Raw genomic sequence first — 21,623 nt, 5'->3', positions numbered from 1 at the left:
CAGTGATGTCCCTAACGTAAGCGTGCCAAGCATAGGCAAGGCTAAGCCTGTGTCAGATCGTAACAGGCTCCCCCACTCAATTCATTGTCGTCCTCGATAATGACTCCTTCCGTGAATGGGCGTCTGTGTCCCACACCATCCACTCTTCTGCTAGTTTCAGGGCTCGCCTGGCCAACCCGGGCCTCACCTATATTGGTGTTCATTTATGGGGACGGAACCATTTCACCATGCCGGTCTGCTTGGACTTCACCCCCAGTGTTGAGATTACTCAAACAGCGCAATGGTTATGCCAATGAACTGTGAAAGAACGGACCTCAAAGAAATGTGTGTGGTGCTTCGCGGAGGTCCGCCCCATGTATCATCTTACCTCAAGGCTCAACCGTCTTCTTGGTAGCTTTTCAGTGATGCTACCGAACACGCTGATAGGTCTACTCCTCATGTTGGCGATGACCTGTGTACCCTTTCACCATGCTGGCCTGTAGACTTCACCTCGCCGATTCAGGTTACTCAAACCTAGCCATGGCTTATGCTCTCTTGGCCCTTGAAACTATGCTTCACCTCGCCAACTCGGGCTACATCTTCACTCCAAGGGGGCCCCACTGCTGCTGCCTCAAGGAGACCTAACCGCAATCTGTGCGAGTTGTGACAACTTTTACCCATGATGTTGCCAAACATGCACTCGCCTTGTGACGAGCTTCTGCTGCTGCAAGTGTTCTGCTTGAAAACTGAGCATGTCCACTTGATACTTTGCCGGTGTAGGGCCGCCATGCTCCAACGGCTAGTGTACCCACATTCCTAACAAGGCTCACGCGTCTGCTCCCGCAAGGGAAGCTATTTTAGGGTCATTGGAATGGGGACACGAACAATGAATGGCCTCTTGCCAGGCCTGATTTGAAATATGCTCGATCCTGGGTGGAAGTGCCTAGGGACAGCACCCCACAATGCTACTACTTGTCGTGATGACCGCTTCAACTGGCTCTGGGCTAATCTGTTGAAAACCAACTACGACAGCAATTGGCTAGCTCGCTCTGATATCATCTGTTACGGGGGTATTCTACAGCGGAAGAAACCCATGCGGCGTCCACGCCAAGGTAGGCTAGGACAAGCCTTAATGCGCTTAGAGGCTAGGAGTTGCCCGATGGGATGGCTCCACCAAAGTCAGTAGCACTGGATTATGACCTCAAGTCCAATGGTCGGGGCACTCGGCTGGCTCTGACTGGTCCATGGGAGGTGCCGCTTACGTGCTAAAGGGGGATGACCATAATGCCCCTGCAAGGGAAGCTGTTTTAGGGTCATTGGAATGGAGACACGAACAATGAATGGCCTCTTGCCAGACCTGATTTGAAATATGCTAGATCCTGGGTGGAAGTGCCTAGGGACCGCACCCCACAATGCTACTGCTTGTCATGATGACCGCTTCAACTGGCTCTGGGCTAATCTGTTGAAAACCAACTATGACAGCAATTAGCTAGCTCGGTCTTATACCAACTATCACGGGGGTATTCTACAGCGGAAGAAACCCATGCAGCGTCCAGGCCAAGGTAGGCCAGGACAAGCCTTAATGCACTTAGAGGCTAGGAGTTGCCCGATGGGATGGCTCCACCAAAGTCAGTAGCACTGGATTATGACCTCAAGTCCAATGGTCGGGGCAATCGGCTGGCTCAGACCGGTCCATGGGAGGTGCCGCTTACGTGCTGAAGGGGGATGACCATAATGCCCCTGCAAGGGAAGTTGTTTTAGGGTCATTGGAATGGGGACACGAACAATGAATGGCCTCTTGCCAGGCCTGATTTGAAATCTACTCGATCCTGGGTGGAAGTGCCTAGGGACCGCACCCCACAATGCTACTGCTTGTCGTGATGACCGCTTCAACTGGCTCTGGGCTAATCTGTTGAAAACCAACTATGACAGCAATTGGCTAGCTCGCTCTTATACCAACTATCACGGGGGTATTCTACAGCGAAAGAAACCCGTGCGGCGTCCAAGCCAAGGTAGGCCAGGACAAGCCTTAATGCGCTTAGAAGCTAGGAGTTGCCCGATGGGATGGCTCCACCAAAGACAGTAGCATTGGATTATGACCTCAAATCCAATGGTCGGGGCACTCGGCTGGCTCAGACCAGTCCATGGGAGGCACCGCTTACGTGCTAAAGGGGGATGACCATAATGCCCCTGCAAGGGAAGCTGTTTTAGGGTCATTGGAATGGGGACACGAACAATGAATGGCCTCTTGCCATGCCTGATTTGAAATCTGCTCGATCCTGGGTGGAAGTGCCTAGGGACCGCACCCCACAATGCTACTGCTTGTCGTGATGACCGCTTTAACTGGCTCTGGGCTAATCTGTTGAAAACCAACTATGACAGCAATTGGCTAGCTCGCTCTTATACCAACTATCATGGGGGTATTCTACAGCGAAAGAAACCCGTGCGGCGTCCAAGCCAAGGTAGGCCAGGACAAGCCTTAATGCGCTTAGAAGCTAGGAGTTGCCCGATGGGATGGCTCCACCAAAGACAGTAGCATTGGATTATGACCTCAAATCCAATGGTCGGGGCACTCGGCTGGCTCAGACCAGTCCATGGGAGGCACCGCTTACGTGCTAAAGGGGGATGACCATAATGCCCCTGCAAGGGAAGCTGTTTTAGGGTCATTGGAATGGGGACACGAACAATGAATGGCCTCTTGCCATGCCTGAACTTGGCACCGATGTGAAGGGTCTCCTGTATGCCGATGATGATGGGCACCTATGTGCCATGTTGATAAGCAATCGTTTGGGCCGGAACACACCCGTGTGCTAGAGGGAAAGGGGTAGCTCACTCAGCTTGAGCCATGCTTGAGCCAGACCGCATGCCAAGCCTCCCTTAAGTGTCGGCAGCACAGTGCCGGTCCAACACTGTCTCCATGAGCATGTGTAAGCCCATGAGGAACCCTGGTAGCCATGCTAGCCACTAACCAGGGCCGCTCCGCAAGGGATGAAGGTCTAGGAGTGCCAAGGTTAGGCACCCAAGGAGGTCGATCACCCCTCCTCAAAGAGTACGTTAAGTTTTTGGTGGTCTGCTTGAAGATAATAACAATTCTCCCAAAAATCTTACAGGCAAAAATGACGGTGATGTCCCTAACGTAAGCCTGCCAAGTGTAGGCAAGGCTAAGCCTATGTCAAATCGTAACAAGGGGGTGGAAGAGGGGAGCCATGGCCCCTCTTATGCCTTCAAAGTTTCTTTTAAATCTATTTAAGTTCTACTTGTATTTTAACCCCTTTATTCATGTTTTCTAGCTTTTGGCCCTTAATAAATCCTAACTCCACCCCTGTGGGCAAAGCTCTATGTCGACCACGCAAACTCGCCCTTGTCCTAAATATATATTTGCAGGAAGAAGAGGAACTGATCAAGGGAGAGTTTAAGCACGTAGTCTCCTCCCTACCAAGAGAAAAAGGATGGATCTTATTCATTTGTATGATCAGTACCAAGGCTTTTGGCACTCAGCTAGGGCACTAGATACCGGCATTAATGCTCAGATGTCAAGGACATTTCAAAGCTCAGGACATCTCCAGAGGAAGAACACAAGGAAGGGGCAGTGAAAGAGATATTACGGTTCTGCAGGTTTTGATCATTTGAGCAATTTAGATGTGAACAGGAACGGGAGACTGGAGTAGGGAGTGGAAAAAAGGATGTTCTTCAGGCGGGGCGTGGTTGGAGCTGAGATTGGGGGTTCTGGTTTGACGTTCTAAAGCCAGCCTGTACGTGTTGTGTTCAATCTTAGTACTTTGCCAGCATGTGCATGTATGAATAATATTTACCGATCCAACTGAAATTGGTTAACAGTTTCCGTCGATCGATCGGTAATCAGTGGTGTCGTTTCATTTGTTTTTGAGTACTTTCAGGGTAACAAGTGTTTGTGGTAAATTGTAACATCTGTTTAAATGGGTCATATGTCATTTTATTTTATATCTCATTGAACGTTTAAAGCATTTCATCAGAGATGCTGTGTTGTAGTGGTTATCACGTTAGTCTTACACGCTAAAGGTCCCCCCTGGGCAGCATCATCTCTTTTGTATGTCCAAAATACTAGATATTATAGTTCAAATATTTGATTTTATATAATTACTTATACAAGTTAACAAAGAACGAAAACACAAAAAAAGAGAACCTGCCACATTATGGGCTCCAAACCTATATACCTTTGTTCGTTATTTCTTTTACTTCTTCATTTTTTCATGCATGATACAACGGTTCTTATAATGAAAGTGAGTGATATTCCACAAACTATCATATGCTATAATAGGTAATAGTTAAAAATACGAATTTTACATGTTAACCAATTAGGAATATAGTTAACAAAATTGCAATAATCAATTTTACTGTATTGATAAATACTATTAATTCATATGGACCAGCCCAAATGACTGGCTCAGCCTAGATGAAATCAGGCCCAGATGTGCATTATCAGGCCTGGGCAGGCCACAAGGCCTGACCAATGTTCATTCCTAGTTTCAGATCTATTGCATGAGTATGTGTTTGGTTTTATAGGTGTTTATAGATGGGGTGTTTTTCGGATAAGTGTTTAACTGAAAAACATTACTTTAATTGTTTGGTCGGACATTTCAAGTAACACCCCATAAAGTTATCTTTCACCTCTTCAAAGTTTGGATGTAAATATTTTTAGAAATACCCTTCAATGGAGATTTATTTGATTTGTTTTTTGCCGACAAAAAAAAAGGAAGAAAATTCATTTATTACTTTTGTTGTTTGGTTGGGCATTTCATGGGTGTTTCAAGTAACACCACCATGAAGATATCTTCCACCTCAGCTTTCAACACTTCAGGTCGGCATTTCATTTCAATAAACATTAGGGTGTCGGGAGAAAGCAGGATTTGAAATTTCCCCTAGTGCCTCAAGCACATAAATCCAAGTGTTTTAGGTTTTTAGTATTTATTTAATAAATGCTGAAACCAAATAGTAATTTCATGCACAATAAATGCCAATGCCTATGTGATGTTGATGCGGCAGCGTTTTTCTAATAAATGCCCGTAGAACCAAGCATAGCCCTAATGTTCATTTATCAAAAAAGGAAAGAAAAAACAAAAAAAAAAATGTTTTCTTCTTGTGTCTATAATGGATCGAATTCAATTCTATTTTCAACCCAAACCAAACTAGGAGTCTAAAAGGTTAGCAGAGTTTCCTTGAAAGGGCGAAAACAGGACAAGACCAGATTGTGTCCAGACCTTTATATGATTGGCATGCATACTTCAAACATGCATGTATGGGATGTTGTTTATAGAAACCTCAAATTGATGTGGAAGGTAGAAACACCAATGATAATTATGATACTAACCATTTTAGCTAAAGTGACTCTCAAAGGTGATAATACACATCACTCCGTATAGATCACCCCAAAACGATTTAGGTAGAAACAACAATGACACCAAATACAACCTCAAATTCAACGAAGAAACAATCAAATGCCTTGAGAAGTTGACATTCATTAGATTAAGCTGGTGTTTGGAACTGATGCAATTTTGTCAAAAAATAGCCCCACATCAGTGCCTTGTCTGAAATGCATTTTTTTCATACACCACTTGATGTTTGGTTTGCATTTTTTCTGGAAGACGTTTATTCAAATCATGTTTTAGAAATCAGAAAGGTATGGTTTGAGAAAATGCCCCTTTTAGTGTTTTATTATTAGGATCAACATGCTGACATGACATTGGAGAATGACTGTGACAGCAACAACAATGATATCAAATAGAAAAAAAAAAAACATTTTCCCAAAAAACAGACAAATTCAACATTGGTTCCAAACACCAGTTACATCGTCATCTTCAATATGTTTAATCACAACCAATGGGACCAAATTCCATTCAAGCAAAAACTCTGCACACACTGTAAAAGCACGGGAATCCCGCTGCACATTCGGAACATATATGTCCATACGTTATAATAGCCAGAATTTATGAATTCAGATCTGCGCCCCTATATCAAGTAAACCAATTTAACATAGCAAGGTTTTATATGTAAAATTACTGAATTAAAGTAAACCAAATAGTGAGGAGCAGATGTGAACTAAACCAACCTCTTTCCATGTACAGATGTGTGAAGATTTTATATGAATCATCTTCAATTAACAATTTAACATAGCAAGCAAATACTAATACTGTAACATAGCTATGGATCGATGGTGCCAACTGCCAGCCAAGTTCGGCTCCTTCAACTTAAAGGCCATCATAGTAACCGCCAAAGGATATCTGAGCTCTAGCCAGTGGAACGCCACTCACAGCAGAAAGTGTTTGATTCAATCTAGTCGCATCGTTAATCACCTGTTTGATATTCTGCATCCAAAATTTGAATTGATTAGCTTTTTAGATTTCACAAGATATTGGTCCGTTAAGCAATCCAGTTTCACATAACCAATTAACCAAACCTTGTTGTCATCGGCGTAGATCTGAAACTGAAGCTTCTGGTGATGGTGTTTGTGTCTTTGATGGCTTCCGAAGATGAACATACAGATAGTGGCAGCAGCCGCACCTATGGAGCAAAGAGAACCAATTCCATTAATTCTCCATTTCCAAATGCAAAGGCCACCAGCATCACATTCCCAATTGGTCTCTTCTTTGATCACCGAGTCCATGTAGTCTTCCTTCTTCACCGTCTCTTGCTTAATTGCCTCTTCTTTCTCCTCTGTTTGAGGCTCAATTTCAACACTTGTGGACTTTGGCGAGTCCATGAAATTCATGTCGACGAATTCATTCCCCTTCAGTTTCTTGAAGAAGACTTGCGAGGCAGTGTCTTGATCTGCTGCCATCGCTCCCAGGTTCGGAGCTTTGATCTTCTCCGATATCGCTGCTGGAATGATACCGATCCCCACAACTGGAACCGGAAGAAGCTGATCCCCACTTGTCAGATCACTTGAGCTGCTGGGCGTCTCGAAGACAGGTCGACAAGTCGTGGGCGATGGGCAGATGAAATAGTTCATGGAGAATGGATTTTTCGGATAAAATCCACTCATCGTCTCCTTCAAGGAAAGTCTCTTCCGATACTCCTCCTCATGGTGATGGAGGTCAAGGAATCCATCATCAGAGAGGAATTCCCACTCATCTAGATCAATCTCAGTCGAGGCCTTCTCCATGCTGACGCTGAGGAGGGAGAAGGGTGAACGAAGGTAGACTAAAATAGGAGTTGGGTATGACCAGTAAGTGTTTGAATGATTGGATCAAAGAAGAAGGTAGTTGTCGTGGGGGTACTGTATTCCTCCAAGAGCAGCGCACTGATTGTGTCCTTTTGCTCTTGGAGTGAACATGAAACGACCAAGGAAAGCAGGGAGGTAGTTTGATTTCTTATCCTTCCAAATAGTGACAAAAGGGAAAGGGGGCCAACGTAAATTCCTTTGACAAATGACAATCTTCCTAGATATTTCTTCCCTATTCCTTCTTCCTTTCTCAGTCAATTACTCAATTTTCTATTTTCTTTTCTTATAGATACATAATTCTCAATTTGTATTGTTAGATCAAACAATATGTATCGTTTTTTTCAGGTTATCGAAATGATAAATATTGAGATTAGAGCTGTTTAATGAATTTAAACATTAGGGGTCCTCTCCTTGCTCCAAACCCCTTTCCTAATTTTTTGTTTTTTTTTATTTTTTAATTCTGCATAATTATCCATTAAACCAATAAGAAAATAACACAGGCTTAACTATTTTTAACAATCATAAATAATGAGAGATTTGCTTTTCTAATGTTTAGCCAAGTGGCACCACTTTCCCCCACTTTCTCCTAAATTGTCTCTAATTCCTATTTATCTCCTAAATTATCTCTAACTTCTATTTATCTCTAACATTATCTATAATTTAGTAGAGAGATTCCCTCCAAAACTATCTCTAATTCCTACTTATCCTTTCCCCCACTTTTTATCTACATTTATCTAAAGAAAGTTTCAATAAAAAAATTTTAGAATTGTTTAAATATTATAACGAAATTATATACTAACTTTAAAATATTTATTCAAAACACAAAAAAAATAATTATAATAGATTTAATAATATTCATATTATTAATAGTTTTATATTTTTAGAAAAATCATCATGAAATTATGTAGTAACAACATAAATTATAATTTTACAAATTATTAAATTCAAATGTTATTCAAGTAATACAAATTTAAAATTAAAAAATAAAACAATATTTCAATATTTCAATAAATAATTGTCTTAAATAACAAAAAATAAAAAATAGCTAAATAATTATCTAACAAAATATTTAATATTACATCATAACATTAAAATAATGAAAATTTTTATATATTTTACATATTATTTGAATATTTAAATAACGAAATATTTAACATGACTAAATTTTAAATAGCTAAAATAATGAAATTATGTAATAAATTTAAAAAATTCTTAAAAGTAGAAGATAATAAGACTTCATAATATTCATATTAATAATAAAATATTAATTTTATAGAGTTAATGACGAATTACATAATAATGATACTAATTATAATTATGCAGATTATTAAATTCAATAAATAAATGATATTTTAAAATTTTAAATAAAAATATTATTTAAATAAATAATTTCACTTATATCAATTAATAAATATAGAAAATAACTTTTCAAAAAAATAATATTTATTAGTAATAATTTTACAATAATAGTGTATATTCATTATATATTTATATAATAAAATTAATATTTATTTTATTTTCACTAATTATTTATTATATTTTTTGTAAATATATTTTCAATAATTATTTATAAATTTATTTTTGTTTTTTTATTTAACAGTAAATTGTCAATAATTATTGGAGACTAAATAACTATTATTTTAACTTTTGGAATTTAATTTATCATATTGATTGTATTTTAGTTATACATTTATTTTTAGTAATTATGTATCTTTTATAATTTATTGATTAACATTTATTAGAGATTAAACTATTATTTGACATTGCACTAGTTATTGACTAATTTAATATATTTTCAGTATTTATTGTATTTTTATTAGATATCTATTGTATTTTCATTATAAATTTATTTTCAATAATTGTTAGAGATTAAACTATTGTTATTTATTAAAGATTAGACTATTAATTTAGCTAAAATTAGGAGTTTTCAAGGATTGATTCAGTTCGTTTGCAAGTTGTTTCGCCAACTAAATCGACCTGGTTAGGTTGGGAGTTTGTCACCTAAAACTGATTGACCATTAGTGAAAACTTGGCAACTTGGGTTGTATTAGTTTGGGTCTATTTTTGGTTTGGTTTGTTTGTTCAAAAGATTTAAACATAAAATTTAAATTTAAATTTAATAAATTATAGTGGTATTGTTAAAAAATTAAAAAAAAATTATGATATAAAATATTTTATGCTAAGAAATATTGGAAATTTTCCACTTTCCTGTATTAAAAAGAATATATTTAAAATATAAAATATTAATATATCTATGGTCGGGTTGATTTAGTTTTGGTCGATTTACAAATGGCCAAATCGAAACTGACCTAACTTGGTCAAGTTGAAAAATTGCTAGACCAACGCTGATCAGAAATACTAGAAAATTGACCAACTCGAGTCAAGTTTGATCGAATTGGTTATTAAAAAGTTAAAATATAAAACAATTATATACTTCTATGTATTTCTATTGTTTAGCTTTCGCTTAACAAAGCCCGTACATCACATAGGTCCCCATTAGTATGATATAAGGAAAACATGATACTAGGAAATTTGTAACCAATCAACCAATATTATAAAGGTGGTAGTCAATCATGTGGTCTTTATCAAAATCAAAGGGGGTGGGGTGGTTTGATTGGCCAAAGCTCTTCGCTTATGATGTCTTTTCAGCATCATTGATTTTCCTTAAGCATTAATATCAATCCTAATATATGTAGCTGAGAATTTATCAAACTAAAAAAAAAATAGAATATCAATTGTTAAGAACTTTGGATATATGATTTTTGTGTACCCAAGGTATCAATACTTTGAAAGTGCTAATTAGCCTGCTGATAAAGTGTCTAACTGATTTCTCATCTTCATGTGGGTTGAGGGTTTTAGGGGTTTGGGGGATGGCTACCTTGTTGTATAGTTCATTTTTAAGAAAAAAAAATGTATATCAGCACTTTGAATCATTAGATTGAATATGTAAATTGCTACCTGAAGTGATTCTTTCCCTCCACTTCTTTTCTGAGAGATTAATAAAAAAGAGATTCTCGTGAAAAAGAAAAAGAGAGCCGGTTGCTTGATATGGTGTATTTGGAATGATATTGAGAGTCAAGACTCAAAGAGAGATTGATCTCTAAGGGAGAAGAAAATAAAGTAGAATGAAGAAAAGTAGAAGTAAAATACCAAATTCATGGCCACATCCCCTGAAAGTAGCCAATTTCCAAAACACCCCTTATTTGAGGTTTTCGAAAATTGGCCAAATTCAAAAATATCCCTTATTTGAGGTTTCAGAGAATTATTGATACGATAGGATATGCTTGATACATGTATTTGAACCTTGTTTGTAGTGGCACATAAATGTATTTGGCCTGACACAAAGGCATCTCACAAGCTGCATGGGCTCGTGGCATGTGGATTTCTTATAAACAGGAGAGCTTGGGGATACTCCCATTCAGTTTGTAGTGGCACATAAATGTATTTGAACCTTGTTTGCAATGGCACATAAATGTTTCACAAGCTGCATGGTGCTGGGCCTTTGGGACTTGCTACACTTTTTAGCTGCACTTTTCCTATACTCCCATTCAGTTTTACAGGTGTTCCATTGCATGTCTGTTTAGCAAATACAAACCGGCTCAATTGATAAGGTCTCTGGCTGGTGAAGACAATTGCTTTTGAAACTTTGAATCTGATGAAACCAGGTGCAGAGCTAGGAAGTGGAGGGAAGCCATGGTCCCCTATGCCTTAAGAATTCCCACAATCCCCATCTATATTCCATTTTTATTTTGATTTCCCATTAAAAAAAATTTTCCAGACTCCACTCCTGGATGAAACCCACATTTATGATCAATTTACAATCCTTTCAAAATGGTTATTGCTTCCACTTGGATTGGTGAAACAGCTTTAAACTTTACCAAAATTGGCTGCCACCAGTATGGGTGTCAATGGACCGGGTTTAATTTGGATTGGACCCAGCTTAAACCAAAATCAATTTGGATGGATTGGATGGACCAACAATACATATTAAGGGGGTGTTCTATAGTGTGGATGAGAAATTGGTGGGTGTGGGTGTGGACTGGCTCACACCACACCCTGTGGTAGGGACCAATCTACACCACACTTTTTGATTCCATGTCTCTCATATACATTTTATAGGAGATCTATACAGTCGATCATAAATATCTAATTTTTGCATTTTATATGGCAAATAAATTGAAAAAAAATGCATCAATATGTAGACAACAATTGCATTTTTTAAATAATTAAAAAAATATTATTTTAAATAATTAAAAAAATATTATTTTAAAAATTAAAAAATTAATATTTTATATATTATTTTATTGATAATTTTTTAATATTTAAATAATGAAAAAAGAATTGAGAAGGAGAACCGTCGGAGTTGTGCTAGAATTAACATTAAAAATTATTACTTTATTGATAAAATATTAAAAACTTAAAAATTCAAAATTATTAAAAGATTAAATAAAATAAGAGTAATTGGACCAATGTAATGCAGGTGCGTTGCACTGAAACCTTCCCACAAACTGTTAACACCATAGTGTGGACCATCCATAAAAAATACTATGGACGATAAATTGGGGTGTGGCTCGTCCCTATCCACGCTATTTTATGAACGAGAACCACCCACACATAGCAGAACACCATATCTTACCATGGACAAAACTAAAATGGTCCCGTCTACGATATGTATACGCTATCGAACGTCACCTAAATTGGATCAATCCAAACTTAATGGGCCAAAGTATTTATTAGATTGGATTGGACTTGGTCTATCTGTAATAAAATTATATTGGATTGGGTTGGATTGAGTCAATATCTGGTCCGTTGATAGAAGACAGAAATATAGGTGTGTGGTCCAAGCAGTGAATTGGATTGATCCAAAATGGTCTAAAATATTCATTGGATTGGGATTGGACTTGGTCCATTTGTAATGCACTAGACTGGAGTAGATTGAACCAAATCCAATCCAATTGACACCCTTAGCCACCACCTGTTGAGGGCTCGTGAGTAAGATCTAGTCACGGGGCGATCTACGGGAAAACCTTCCTGTTTCCCCTTGCCTCTCCCCTTGCGTGAGGTATCTATCTTGCTCTTCTTGGGCGGAGGTGATTTGTTCAAGAGATCACCAACTCTCCTACTTTCTTGAGACTGAATATTCAATGCCTTTATTCCTCACTAGGGTCTCCTTAAATGGGAGAAGATTACAATAATCCCAATCCTAGTTGGACGTGAAGACCTTCTAATTCTGATCTAACAAGTAAGTCCTAATCTAACAAGTGTAAGTCACTCCTTATTCTGATCTAACAAGTAAGTCCTAATCTAATGTAATAACAAGATAAGATAGGTAGGTAACAAGATAAGTGCTGTCGACGTAGGTGGACTGGGGCCCACTGCTGCTGTCAACGTAGGTGGGCTGGGGCCCACTACTGCTGCCGAAGTAGATGGGCTGAGTTGTGCCGAAGTAAATGGGCTGGGCTGGGCTTACTGTTGCCGCTGGCAACGCTGGTGAGTCTTCTCAGTAAACGCGTCCATAACACCATATCAGGGGAGATAAAACTGCCATCAGGTTGAATATGCTGATGTAAAGATTGGGGCATGTATCCTTGTAGATGTGCAGGTTGAACCTGCAATAGCAATCTACTTTGTTATTCCAATTGTTCCTTCCACAGTTCCACGGTGAGATGGTAGGCTGTAGGCCTTTGCCAACGCCAAATATTCTTATTGGCTCATCTATGGTCCATGCCTATGTCTAGACCAAGGTGGGTTTTGGACATATCAGATGGCCAGAGATTGGCCCCAGATGCTAGTGGTGGGATGGGACTTGTCCTATTAGTAAGATTGGGAATATCTACCCATATCTAGGCTGAGTGGTGATCCAATCAATGACCGTTCTTTCACTGGGAAATCCCCATACATGTTTATTACTTTATCTCTCGTTGGCTAGAAAGTAGAACATATTCACAATCGTCTTCTTGCCTTTGGAACGAGTCAACATCCAAGGCAGGAAGCTGATGAATTAAGCCCACTCAATGGAATTGGGATTTGCTCCTCACAATCACATCTCACCATGAGAATATCTTCTATAAATAATAATATATAAATATAGGAGATGTTTTCGATGTGTGACTGAAACATGCTGTGAGGTTGGTGTGAGGAATGTTCTATCAGAGAGAGAGAGCTCTAAGACAATCTACAAGGTGGTTGTCACTATTATTCTAAGCGTTCTGGTTCAACACTCAGTTTATCACATGGAGGGGAGTGGGATGTTGTCTTTATCCAGTAGGGTTTATTCAGATGGGACATATGAGGTGTCTGTGCAACTGTTTTTTAGGAGCCTGGATCCGCTGATCACAACACATTGTTGGTCACATTTGTACAGCTGCACATTGGGAACATCGGCGGTATATGAATATATAAGAGATGTTCCCAATGTGCAGCTGAGTGAATGTGGTCAGTAGATTCTTTTGTAGCTGGGCTACACAACTTTGAACTTTATGTGATGTGTATTCTTTTGCTGATTCAATTTGCCAAGCTAGAAGGGGAAATCATTCTATTTTATTAAGGTGGTGCTACATTCCTGTTTCCACTATATCAATAAAAGAGCACGTACATGAAATGATGCAAATAATGATTAATTATAAATGAATATATAGTATTTGGATTTAACTTTAATTTAAATAACTTACACCGAATCCAAAGCAAGTATTCATTTTATATAATACTAGTATGAGAGCAAGTACTAAATATCAATTATTAATCACATATATAATATATAGTAGTTGGATTTAACTTTTATGGCCTTTGAATCCAAAACAAATATCTACATTATACAACAATAGATAGATATGGGTATCACATACACGATTTGTCTTTAATCAAAATTTGATTGGACGATTTAACATTAAACTGTAACAAACACACACCTCGTATAGGTTATGTACAAGGGGTGTTGGGGGAAAGCATTGAGCAAATGTATCTTGTCCTTGAGGGCATTTCCACTTCAGTTGTTCTATGTTTCTTGTGCACTGTGTGTTTTGTGCCAAATCTCAGTCATTTGTGCAAGAGTTTTTCAACCCTGATGTATGCATGAAAATGGGGTTTGGTGGGTATTAGGTGGATTCCATTATGGAGTGGGTCTGGTGTTATTATTGGTTAGAGTTGAAACTTGAAAGTTGAAACTAATGGAGCTTTTCTAGCATATCACACATAGTAGTACACTTTATTGCTGTCTCTACGAGATGTTTTCTTTTCTTTGCACTCATGATCCATTGAATAAAGCTGTTGGATATATAGATGACTTTATTTCACTGTTTTTTGTAAGAAAATTTGTTCTTTGTCATTCCATTGGAGTAGTGCTGAAGAGATGGTCACATTAATAGAGGCACCACTCTTCTTAGAGTTACATTAATTTGTGGAGACTGGAGAGAGTATTTTCCCTATACTTTCTTCTTTTCTTCTTTACACGTGATGTTATTGTGATTTATTTTCATATACTCTTCTCTTAAGGCTACATTTGTCTAAAGTGTAAAAAGGGTTGAGATACCTTGTTTTTTTCCATAAAGAAATGAAATTGTAACTGCAATATTCAGAAGGAAAAATGATTTTAACCCCATTCACATTAATAAAATTGGAGTTCAATTTGGGGGTGTTCGATAACATGGTTGGTTTTGTTTTAAACCAACTGCCACATCAACAAAATTACATTGTTTTTGCTGACATGGTAGTTGTTTTCAAAAATAAAACCAACCATGTTGTCGAACACCCCCTTAATTGTAACTATGTGCATATCTATTTGCAACAATATCTAAAATATAGATATCTGCTGGCTCTTATATGTATCGGCTTTTAGGTTACTAGCACATGGAATAGCTGAAACTCCACTTGATTCCACCCAGTTTCCAACCAAAATGTTACAGTTTTTTAATGCACTCTCTCTCCTACATTTTCTTTCAGGGAAAATCTATGATGTGGGAAAGACATGGTATTGAAGAATTTTGACCAATCAAAACTCACCCATGAGTTTTGATAAATAACAACTAATTGACTACTACATTTATGATTCTAGTTGACTCGTCAGATGTTTTCAGACATCATATCTTTTCCATATCATTGTCGAAAAATTTCTTTCATTATTATCTATATTTCACTCTTATAATTTTTCTCTTATTAACTCATATATTTATGACAAATTTTCAAATTCAAATTTGTCTAGTTAATTGACTTTTCAACACCATTAAATTACCCTAAAGGGGTTTTCTTTTTTGGGATTTTGAGAGGGGGGAAAGTTGGTCAATGGGATTTTGGTTCCCATTGACCAAGAAACCCAGGTTCTCTTTTCAGATTTATGTGGGGATTAGGAAAAAGTTATTTTCCTAGGTATCACTTACCCAAATAAGTGATACCCATCTCCAAGGTGGGTAACCCACCCCCCCCCGCTAGGTAAGTGATATTAGGCCTTGAACCGAGCCTACCCAATTTGTTACAGTGTAAGGTCCAGCCCCCACCCAGGCCGGTTCTAGGGTTTAAGGGTTTACCCTACCCGAACTGACCTTGGTTGGCCTTAGTGGAACCTGCCTTGGAATCGATCTTGCCTTGAAATAAACCCCAAAATACTTTTGGAAATGTGAAGATTTGAACCCAAGCATTGATGGTTACAAAGGTCATAGTCTCACTTTACCATTAAGTTACTTAAGTTATTTTATCATTTGTTTTCATTTTAATATTTGAATGTGTATAATAAGTAATGTAAAATCTAATATTTACAAAGTTTAAATTTAAATTATAAGTTTTGAACCATATAATAATAATCTACACATTAAGTTACTCAATGTAATCAGCAAAGATAATATAAGTTTTAAAATATATATTATATTTATTGAAAATCAAGTTTTTTAGAACATGCTTATTATTATTATTTTTTCTTTGAAAGGGAGGGGGTTAAAGAAAGAACAAGTTCCACGGGTAGACCCTAGAACCGACCCCAGAGCCACCAAGGCCAGAACCGACCTTGGAACTGACCTTTGCAAGGTAGGTTCTGGTTCCAAAAACTTGGAACTGACCCCTACAGGGTAGTTCCAAGTTATGCCATGGAACTGAATCCAACCGACCCATGCTCACTCCTAAGTGATACCCATATCCAAGGTGGGTAAATAACTATTCCACCTGGGGGTAAAGTTTCTAACACTCTTAGATTTTACATTTCTTAGATGATATTTGTTAACTAATATAAAAGAAATGATTATTAAAATTTATGTATCTATAGAAATCATGGTTTTTAAAACCGACCCAGTGACTGAACCGGTCAGGGGTTCGGTTACCAAGTCAAACGGTCAGACCGTTTGAACCGAACGCTTGGCCCGTTCTGACAAAATAATAAAAAAATAATAAACGGTCAAAACCGTTCAAACAGTTTGAACAATTAACCACCCGGTTCAGCGGTTCACTGACCAAAATCAATGGTTTTGGGAGAAAACAAAACCGATCAGATGACTAGTTCCCGATTTTTCCGGTCCAATTTTAAAAACCATGATAAATATTAACCCAAATTATATTGATTTTATGAGAATTGAGAAATACTGATCATACATGTATTTTTCATTTCTTTCATCATTTTGCAACATTTAATAAGTCAGTCCCCGTACTTCACACTTCACATCATCACATAAAAGTAAATATGCATATCTTATGTGTAATAGCTTATTTATAGTAATCTAAAATTCATATTTAGCCTTATTAATATATTATTTAGGATTAATTCGAATTTTCATGTCGCATTCATGTGTATCTTAATTTCAAAACATATTATAATACATCTCTTAAAATTATCTTTCCAATAATCAATACTCTTTGGCTTTGAACACCTTGAAACTTGATTTGCAAAACCAAATTTTACAATCTGACATGTTTTTTCTTTTCTTTTCTATAATAAGAAAAACTCTATAAATCCAAGAAACTAATAAAAACAATAAACAACTTATATAGAGAATCAGTTATTTTCCTTTAACTTTTGCTTTTTCTTTGGTATCAATACACCATCCCTTAATTTAATCAGGGAAAATAATTAATGTGAGGGTCCCTTACCGATTGAATCTGTGTGTCGATCAGTCAAATCAGTCAGATGGCACTTTTCTCATGTGAGGGGCCACTATACAATCAAGACCCTTTTTCTTTCCTTCTTTTATCCCGTTTCCACTGAAATTTCTCTCCCTATGAATAAATAATGATCAGATTTTAACACTTTTTGCTCCAACAGGCCATCCTATTACTCATTCATTGGCTCAATTTTTGTGACAACAATCAAAGAAATATCAGCTTTTCCAGTCTTCAAAGCTAATAAATAACCACAAGATCCATTATTCCAAGAGTTTTCTCCCTTGGCTCATGATTCTTTCCATGTTCAGTTTGCCAAGTCTAAGAAGATACACCTGAATTTTGAACACCATGACAGCTCTGCCTTTAGGTGTAGTGAATTCATAATATATAAGACTTCTCCTATGCCTATCTTCAGGCTTAATCCTTGGATGAAAAGGTGCAGTTTATGCATGTGCTCTTTCAAGCATGTTATCATGTTTGAACCCATCCCAGAGCTAGATCAAGTAGTTCAAGTAAGCTTCCTAATAGGCTAATTGCATCTTTAGAATATGCCGTATTTTGGAGTCGTAGTACCTTGTTCCTAGTAATTGATTACTTCTACACAACCCAGGCATGAGGTAGTCGACTCAAGTCACAACTGAACTCAGAATAACAGCAATAAGCTAGGAATAATAAAGAAACATCAAAGCAAGAAGAGATCAACATGCAACACCAATTTTTAACATGAAAAACCTCTCTGATGTGAAGAGGAAAAACCACGGGGCACTAACCTAAAAAAAATCTCCACTATGACAGTAATAATGGGATTACAATGTATTCCTCTATAGCAACAACTAGAAGATGATATCATCGAGAGAAAACCCTTTTGGTTCAGCTCAAATCCTCACCAAAAATAGTGGTTTACAACAATAAAACAAGAATAATCTTCTCACCTCGGAGAGAGAACAAACAATTGTTGACAATCTTCTCGGAGATGAATAGCAACACAAATCTTAGTGTGGGTATGGCCTTCATAGCAGCTTCTTCTTACTTGAACCCTTCCAAGAAAACCCTAATCTCAAGCCAAAAGTCACCCAACGAATGAGTGTGTTGAGATGAGAGAATGATGGTCTCTCCTTAACCCCTTCTTTTCCTTCTCTTATTATTTACTTTTTTTTCTTTTTGTCTTTACTTAAAGTGAGTGGGCCCCACCTCATAAGGAAGGAACCCAACACAAAAATGGACTAAACCTGGTTCACTTTTTCTATTGTCACAAACACTTAACAAGTTATCAACTAAGGGTAGGCGTGAGCAAAAAAAAACCGAAAAATCAAACCGAACGAAATCGAACTGAAAATTTGGTTAGTCGAACAGTTTGATGTTTTCAAAAAACTAATAGTTTCGGTTCGATTTCGGTTAACCATTTAAAAAAAACCGGTAGTTAATCGAATCGACCGATATATATACAGTAATATATATTTATATAATACTGTAGATATTATATTAATATTATATATTATATATTTTTTTGAAAATCTACTAAGACTTTTCAGTTTGCCAGTCTAGTAGACTGGCAACCAGACTAGCGAATAGCTTGTCTGACACCCGTGCCTTTCCCTTTTCCCTTTCTTTCCCTCTCTCTCTCTCTAATCTCTCTCTCTCTCGGACTCTCAGTCTTTTAGACTCCCACTCTCCCGGTCCCAATTCTCTTCTAGTCTTCTTTGTTCTTCCCCAGCGGACTCATGGGCGATGACCTTCGGCACTCTGCCCTCTGATTGAATCACCGACGGCCTCCAACACTGGTGATCCCTCCTGCTTCCACAACAGCCTGACACCCACTGCACCTTTCCTTTTTCCCTCCCTCTCTCTCTCTCTCTCTCTCTCTCTCTCTCTCTCTCTCTCTCTCTCTCTCTCTCTCTCTCTCTCTCTCTCAGATTCCCACTCTCCCAGTTCTCTTTTTCATTCTTCCCCAATGGATCGATGGCCTTCGACGCTCCGCCCTCCAATCGAATCACCGATGGCCTCCGACACTGGTGACCCCTCCTGCTTTGGTGACACTCTCTCAAACTCCCACTCTCCCTATCTCCCATTTCCCTTTTTTAAAATTTTGAGGACATAAAAAACTCAAAAAACAGAACCACGGTTAACTGATTGCATCGGTTCAGTTTCGGTTTGGTTAAATGTAAAATCCAAACAAGTTGATTCGGTCCAGAAAATCACCCCACAATTCGGTTAACCAAACCGTGAGCACCCCTAATTGAGAGATGGCTCAATTGGTACATTAGTTGGATTGTTCTAATAGACTAGGAGAGTTATTAGTATATTGCTATGCAATTTGAAAAAATGAGAAAAAAAAAAAAGAATTATGGCCCATATGGGGAGATTCATGGATATGATTAAATACCAAAAACAAAACACAACACTTTTGAGGTGCGGCGGAGCTGGGTGGCGGTAAAGTTCTCGTTTTTTTTTTTTCTTTTTTTGGGTGGGTGTGGTGGGGTGGGGTGGGGTGGGGTGGGTTGGGGGGGGGGGGAATAGGTAATAGAGCTAAAATACAAATCATCGGTGGCTCAAACCATTCAACAGCCCGGATCAACAACGGTTTGAAAACACTTAGTAAAATTATGTCAAAATTGTGCCATTTGCATCTCACTGAGGTGTAAATTTTGAATTACAAAAAGCAATGTAAAATTGTTCTCCATTTCTTCCCTCTATTCTTTTGCTTATGGACTGAGGACCACACCATTTTATTACTTTCTAAGCAAATAAGGCAACAGTCTAAGCCAAAAAGCAATGTAAAAAGTTTACTCTCCTTTTTCCCCCTCTAACATCTTATCTAGTGCACTTAGGCTCAGTTTGGAAAGAGTACAAATGCAAATATGTACAGTGTATTCCTTCCAAGTACAAATACAAATTTGTAGAGTGCAAAACCTTGCATTTTGTATGTATTTGCACTATACATTTTTGTATTTATACTCCTTCCAAACTGAGCCTTAGGCTCTGTTTGTTTGCGATATAAACGCCGAACTGGGGTCGCATTTGCAAGCGTTTGTTTGATACGTAAAAAAATAATGATTATTAGAGCAAAAATATATTTTCAGACACTTTTGTACTCTGAGAATAGAACATTACTGTACCTATTTTTTTGATACAATTTTGTGTTCTTTTGATAATTAACTTTTTGACCAAAGTTAAGACATTAGAGTATAAAATAATTGGAGCATTTAATGATGAGTCCACACTTTTGCACTGATTTCAAACAAACAAGATGAATGCAAAAACGGTTTAAAATGTGATCCGTATTTACATTCATGAACCAAAAAATGGACAAATATGTAGTGTACATATTTGCCTTTGCATTGCAACCAATGGCAGCCTTAAAAACAAATGCAGTCATGCATCGATCGTAGTTTACATTTACTTTTATAGCTTGCACCGAGAAGGATTTGTCCCCACAAGTTATCCACCCAACTATTGACGATTTCTACAAGTACACTTGACCTGTATAAAACTATATATAAATCAGCTGGACTATTCCTTTAGTATGTGGGAAGGAGGTTAAAGGAATTGTCCCATTAAAGGAAAACCATAGGCACAGTCCTCTCTCTCTCTCACACATCAAAAACCCATCCTACATTTCAAGCATCTTTTCCAAAAACATTAAAAAAAAGAAAACAAAATCTAAATTTGAACAAATCATTCAGACTACTCCCCCACCTTATCTCTCTCCATCTCATGTAAAGTTAGAAACAAAGAGGGTGTTTGGGACCATAGTATTGCATTGTGTTGCAGACCTTTTAAATTTCAATAAGGGCATCAAATAAGCATTTTGACTTTTATCTTCTAAAAAACTAAAAAACTCTTTTGATTGGACAGAAATGAAATATATACAAATGTTTGTTCTATTTGCATGAAGGCTTTGAGAGAAATTTCTTTTTTTAAGGTGCATTCATTACTTTATAAAATAAGAGTAGAGTATTCATAGAGGCCTTCGGAAACCTTCAAAAAGATGTTTCTCCTAATCCTAACAGAAGAATTTCCATTTTCCACTTGAGGTGTCCTATCTCTTATTATGCATTTCATTATATTATGTTCCAAAACATCTCGATATCCTTAACAGAGCTTTACGCATAGGTATGGGGGCTGGGCTACCCAGTTGTGTGAATTTGCATTGGCTTCTCATAAGAGTGTGCCCTACAGCACATCCCAACCGTGCATTCGGAACTTCTCCCCATGACAAGTACAGGAGATCTGGAGATGTTAACAATGCACCGAGATGTGCAAGCGGGGCGCTGGGCGCTAGAGCTAACCCATCCCTCATCATATCAAGTGCCCTGATGAAAGCTGTTTTACTAACATGTAAACATGCAAAAAAGAGATGGGCAAAGAC

General features: G+C 37.7%; 1 protein-coding gene and 1 long non-coding RNA gene across 3 annotated transcripts; both read right to left on the bottom strand.

Annotated features, from left to right (window-relative positions):
* Positions 1-5,641: 5,641 nt before the first annotated feature.
* LOC148869407 (uncharacterized) lies at positions 5,642-7,659 on the bottom strand. 2 transcript variants are annotated; one of them, XR_016107866.1, is made up of 3 exons: positions 6,413-7,555; positions 6,065-6,320; positions 5,642-5,964 (listed from the first exon to the last, which is right to left on the bottom strand). XR_016107866.1 is itself a non-coding variant. In XM_088972643.1 (2 exons), the coding sequence occupies exons 1-2, from the start codon at positions 7,115-7,117 to the stop codon at positions 6,204-6,206; spliced, it is 822 nt and encodes a 273-aa protein (XP_088828769.1). In that variant the 5' UTR covers positions 7,118-7,659; the 3' UTR covers positions 5,998-6,203. The 2 variants fall into 2 exon arrangements, 1 of the variants encoding a protein (XP_088828769.1); XM_088972643.1 differs by lacking the exon at positions 5,642-5,964 and having other exon boundaries at positions 5,998-6,320; positions 6,413-7,659.
* A 4,641-nt stretch (positions 7,660-12,300) lies between these two features.
* LOC148869406 (uncharacterized) lies at positions 12,301-18,390 on the bottom strand. Its single transcript, XR_016107865.1, has 2 exons — positions 18,187-18,390; positions 12,301-12,786 (listed from the first exon to the last, which is right to left on the bottom strand). It is a non-coding gene; the product is annotated as an uncharacterized LOC148869406 (long non-coding RNA).
* Between the last annotated feature and the right edge of the window lie 3,233 nt (positions 18,391-21,623).

This window comes from Nelumbo lutea, chromosome 2 (genome assembly GCF_056320005.1).
Source record: "Nelumbo lutea isolate HS-2025 chromosome 2, American lotus-T2T, whole genome shotgun sequence".
In the NCBI taxonomy this organism is placed as follows: Eukaryota; Viridiplantae; Streptophyta; class Magnoliopsida; order Proteales; family Nelumbonaceae; genus Nelumbo; species Nelumbo lutea.
Note: the sequence above shows the minus strand (reverse complement) of the source record. Positions and strands in the feature narration are given on the sequence as shown.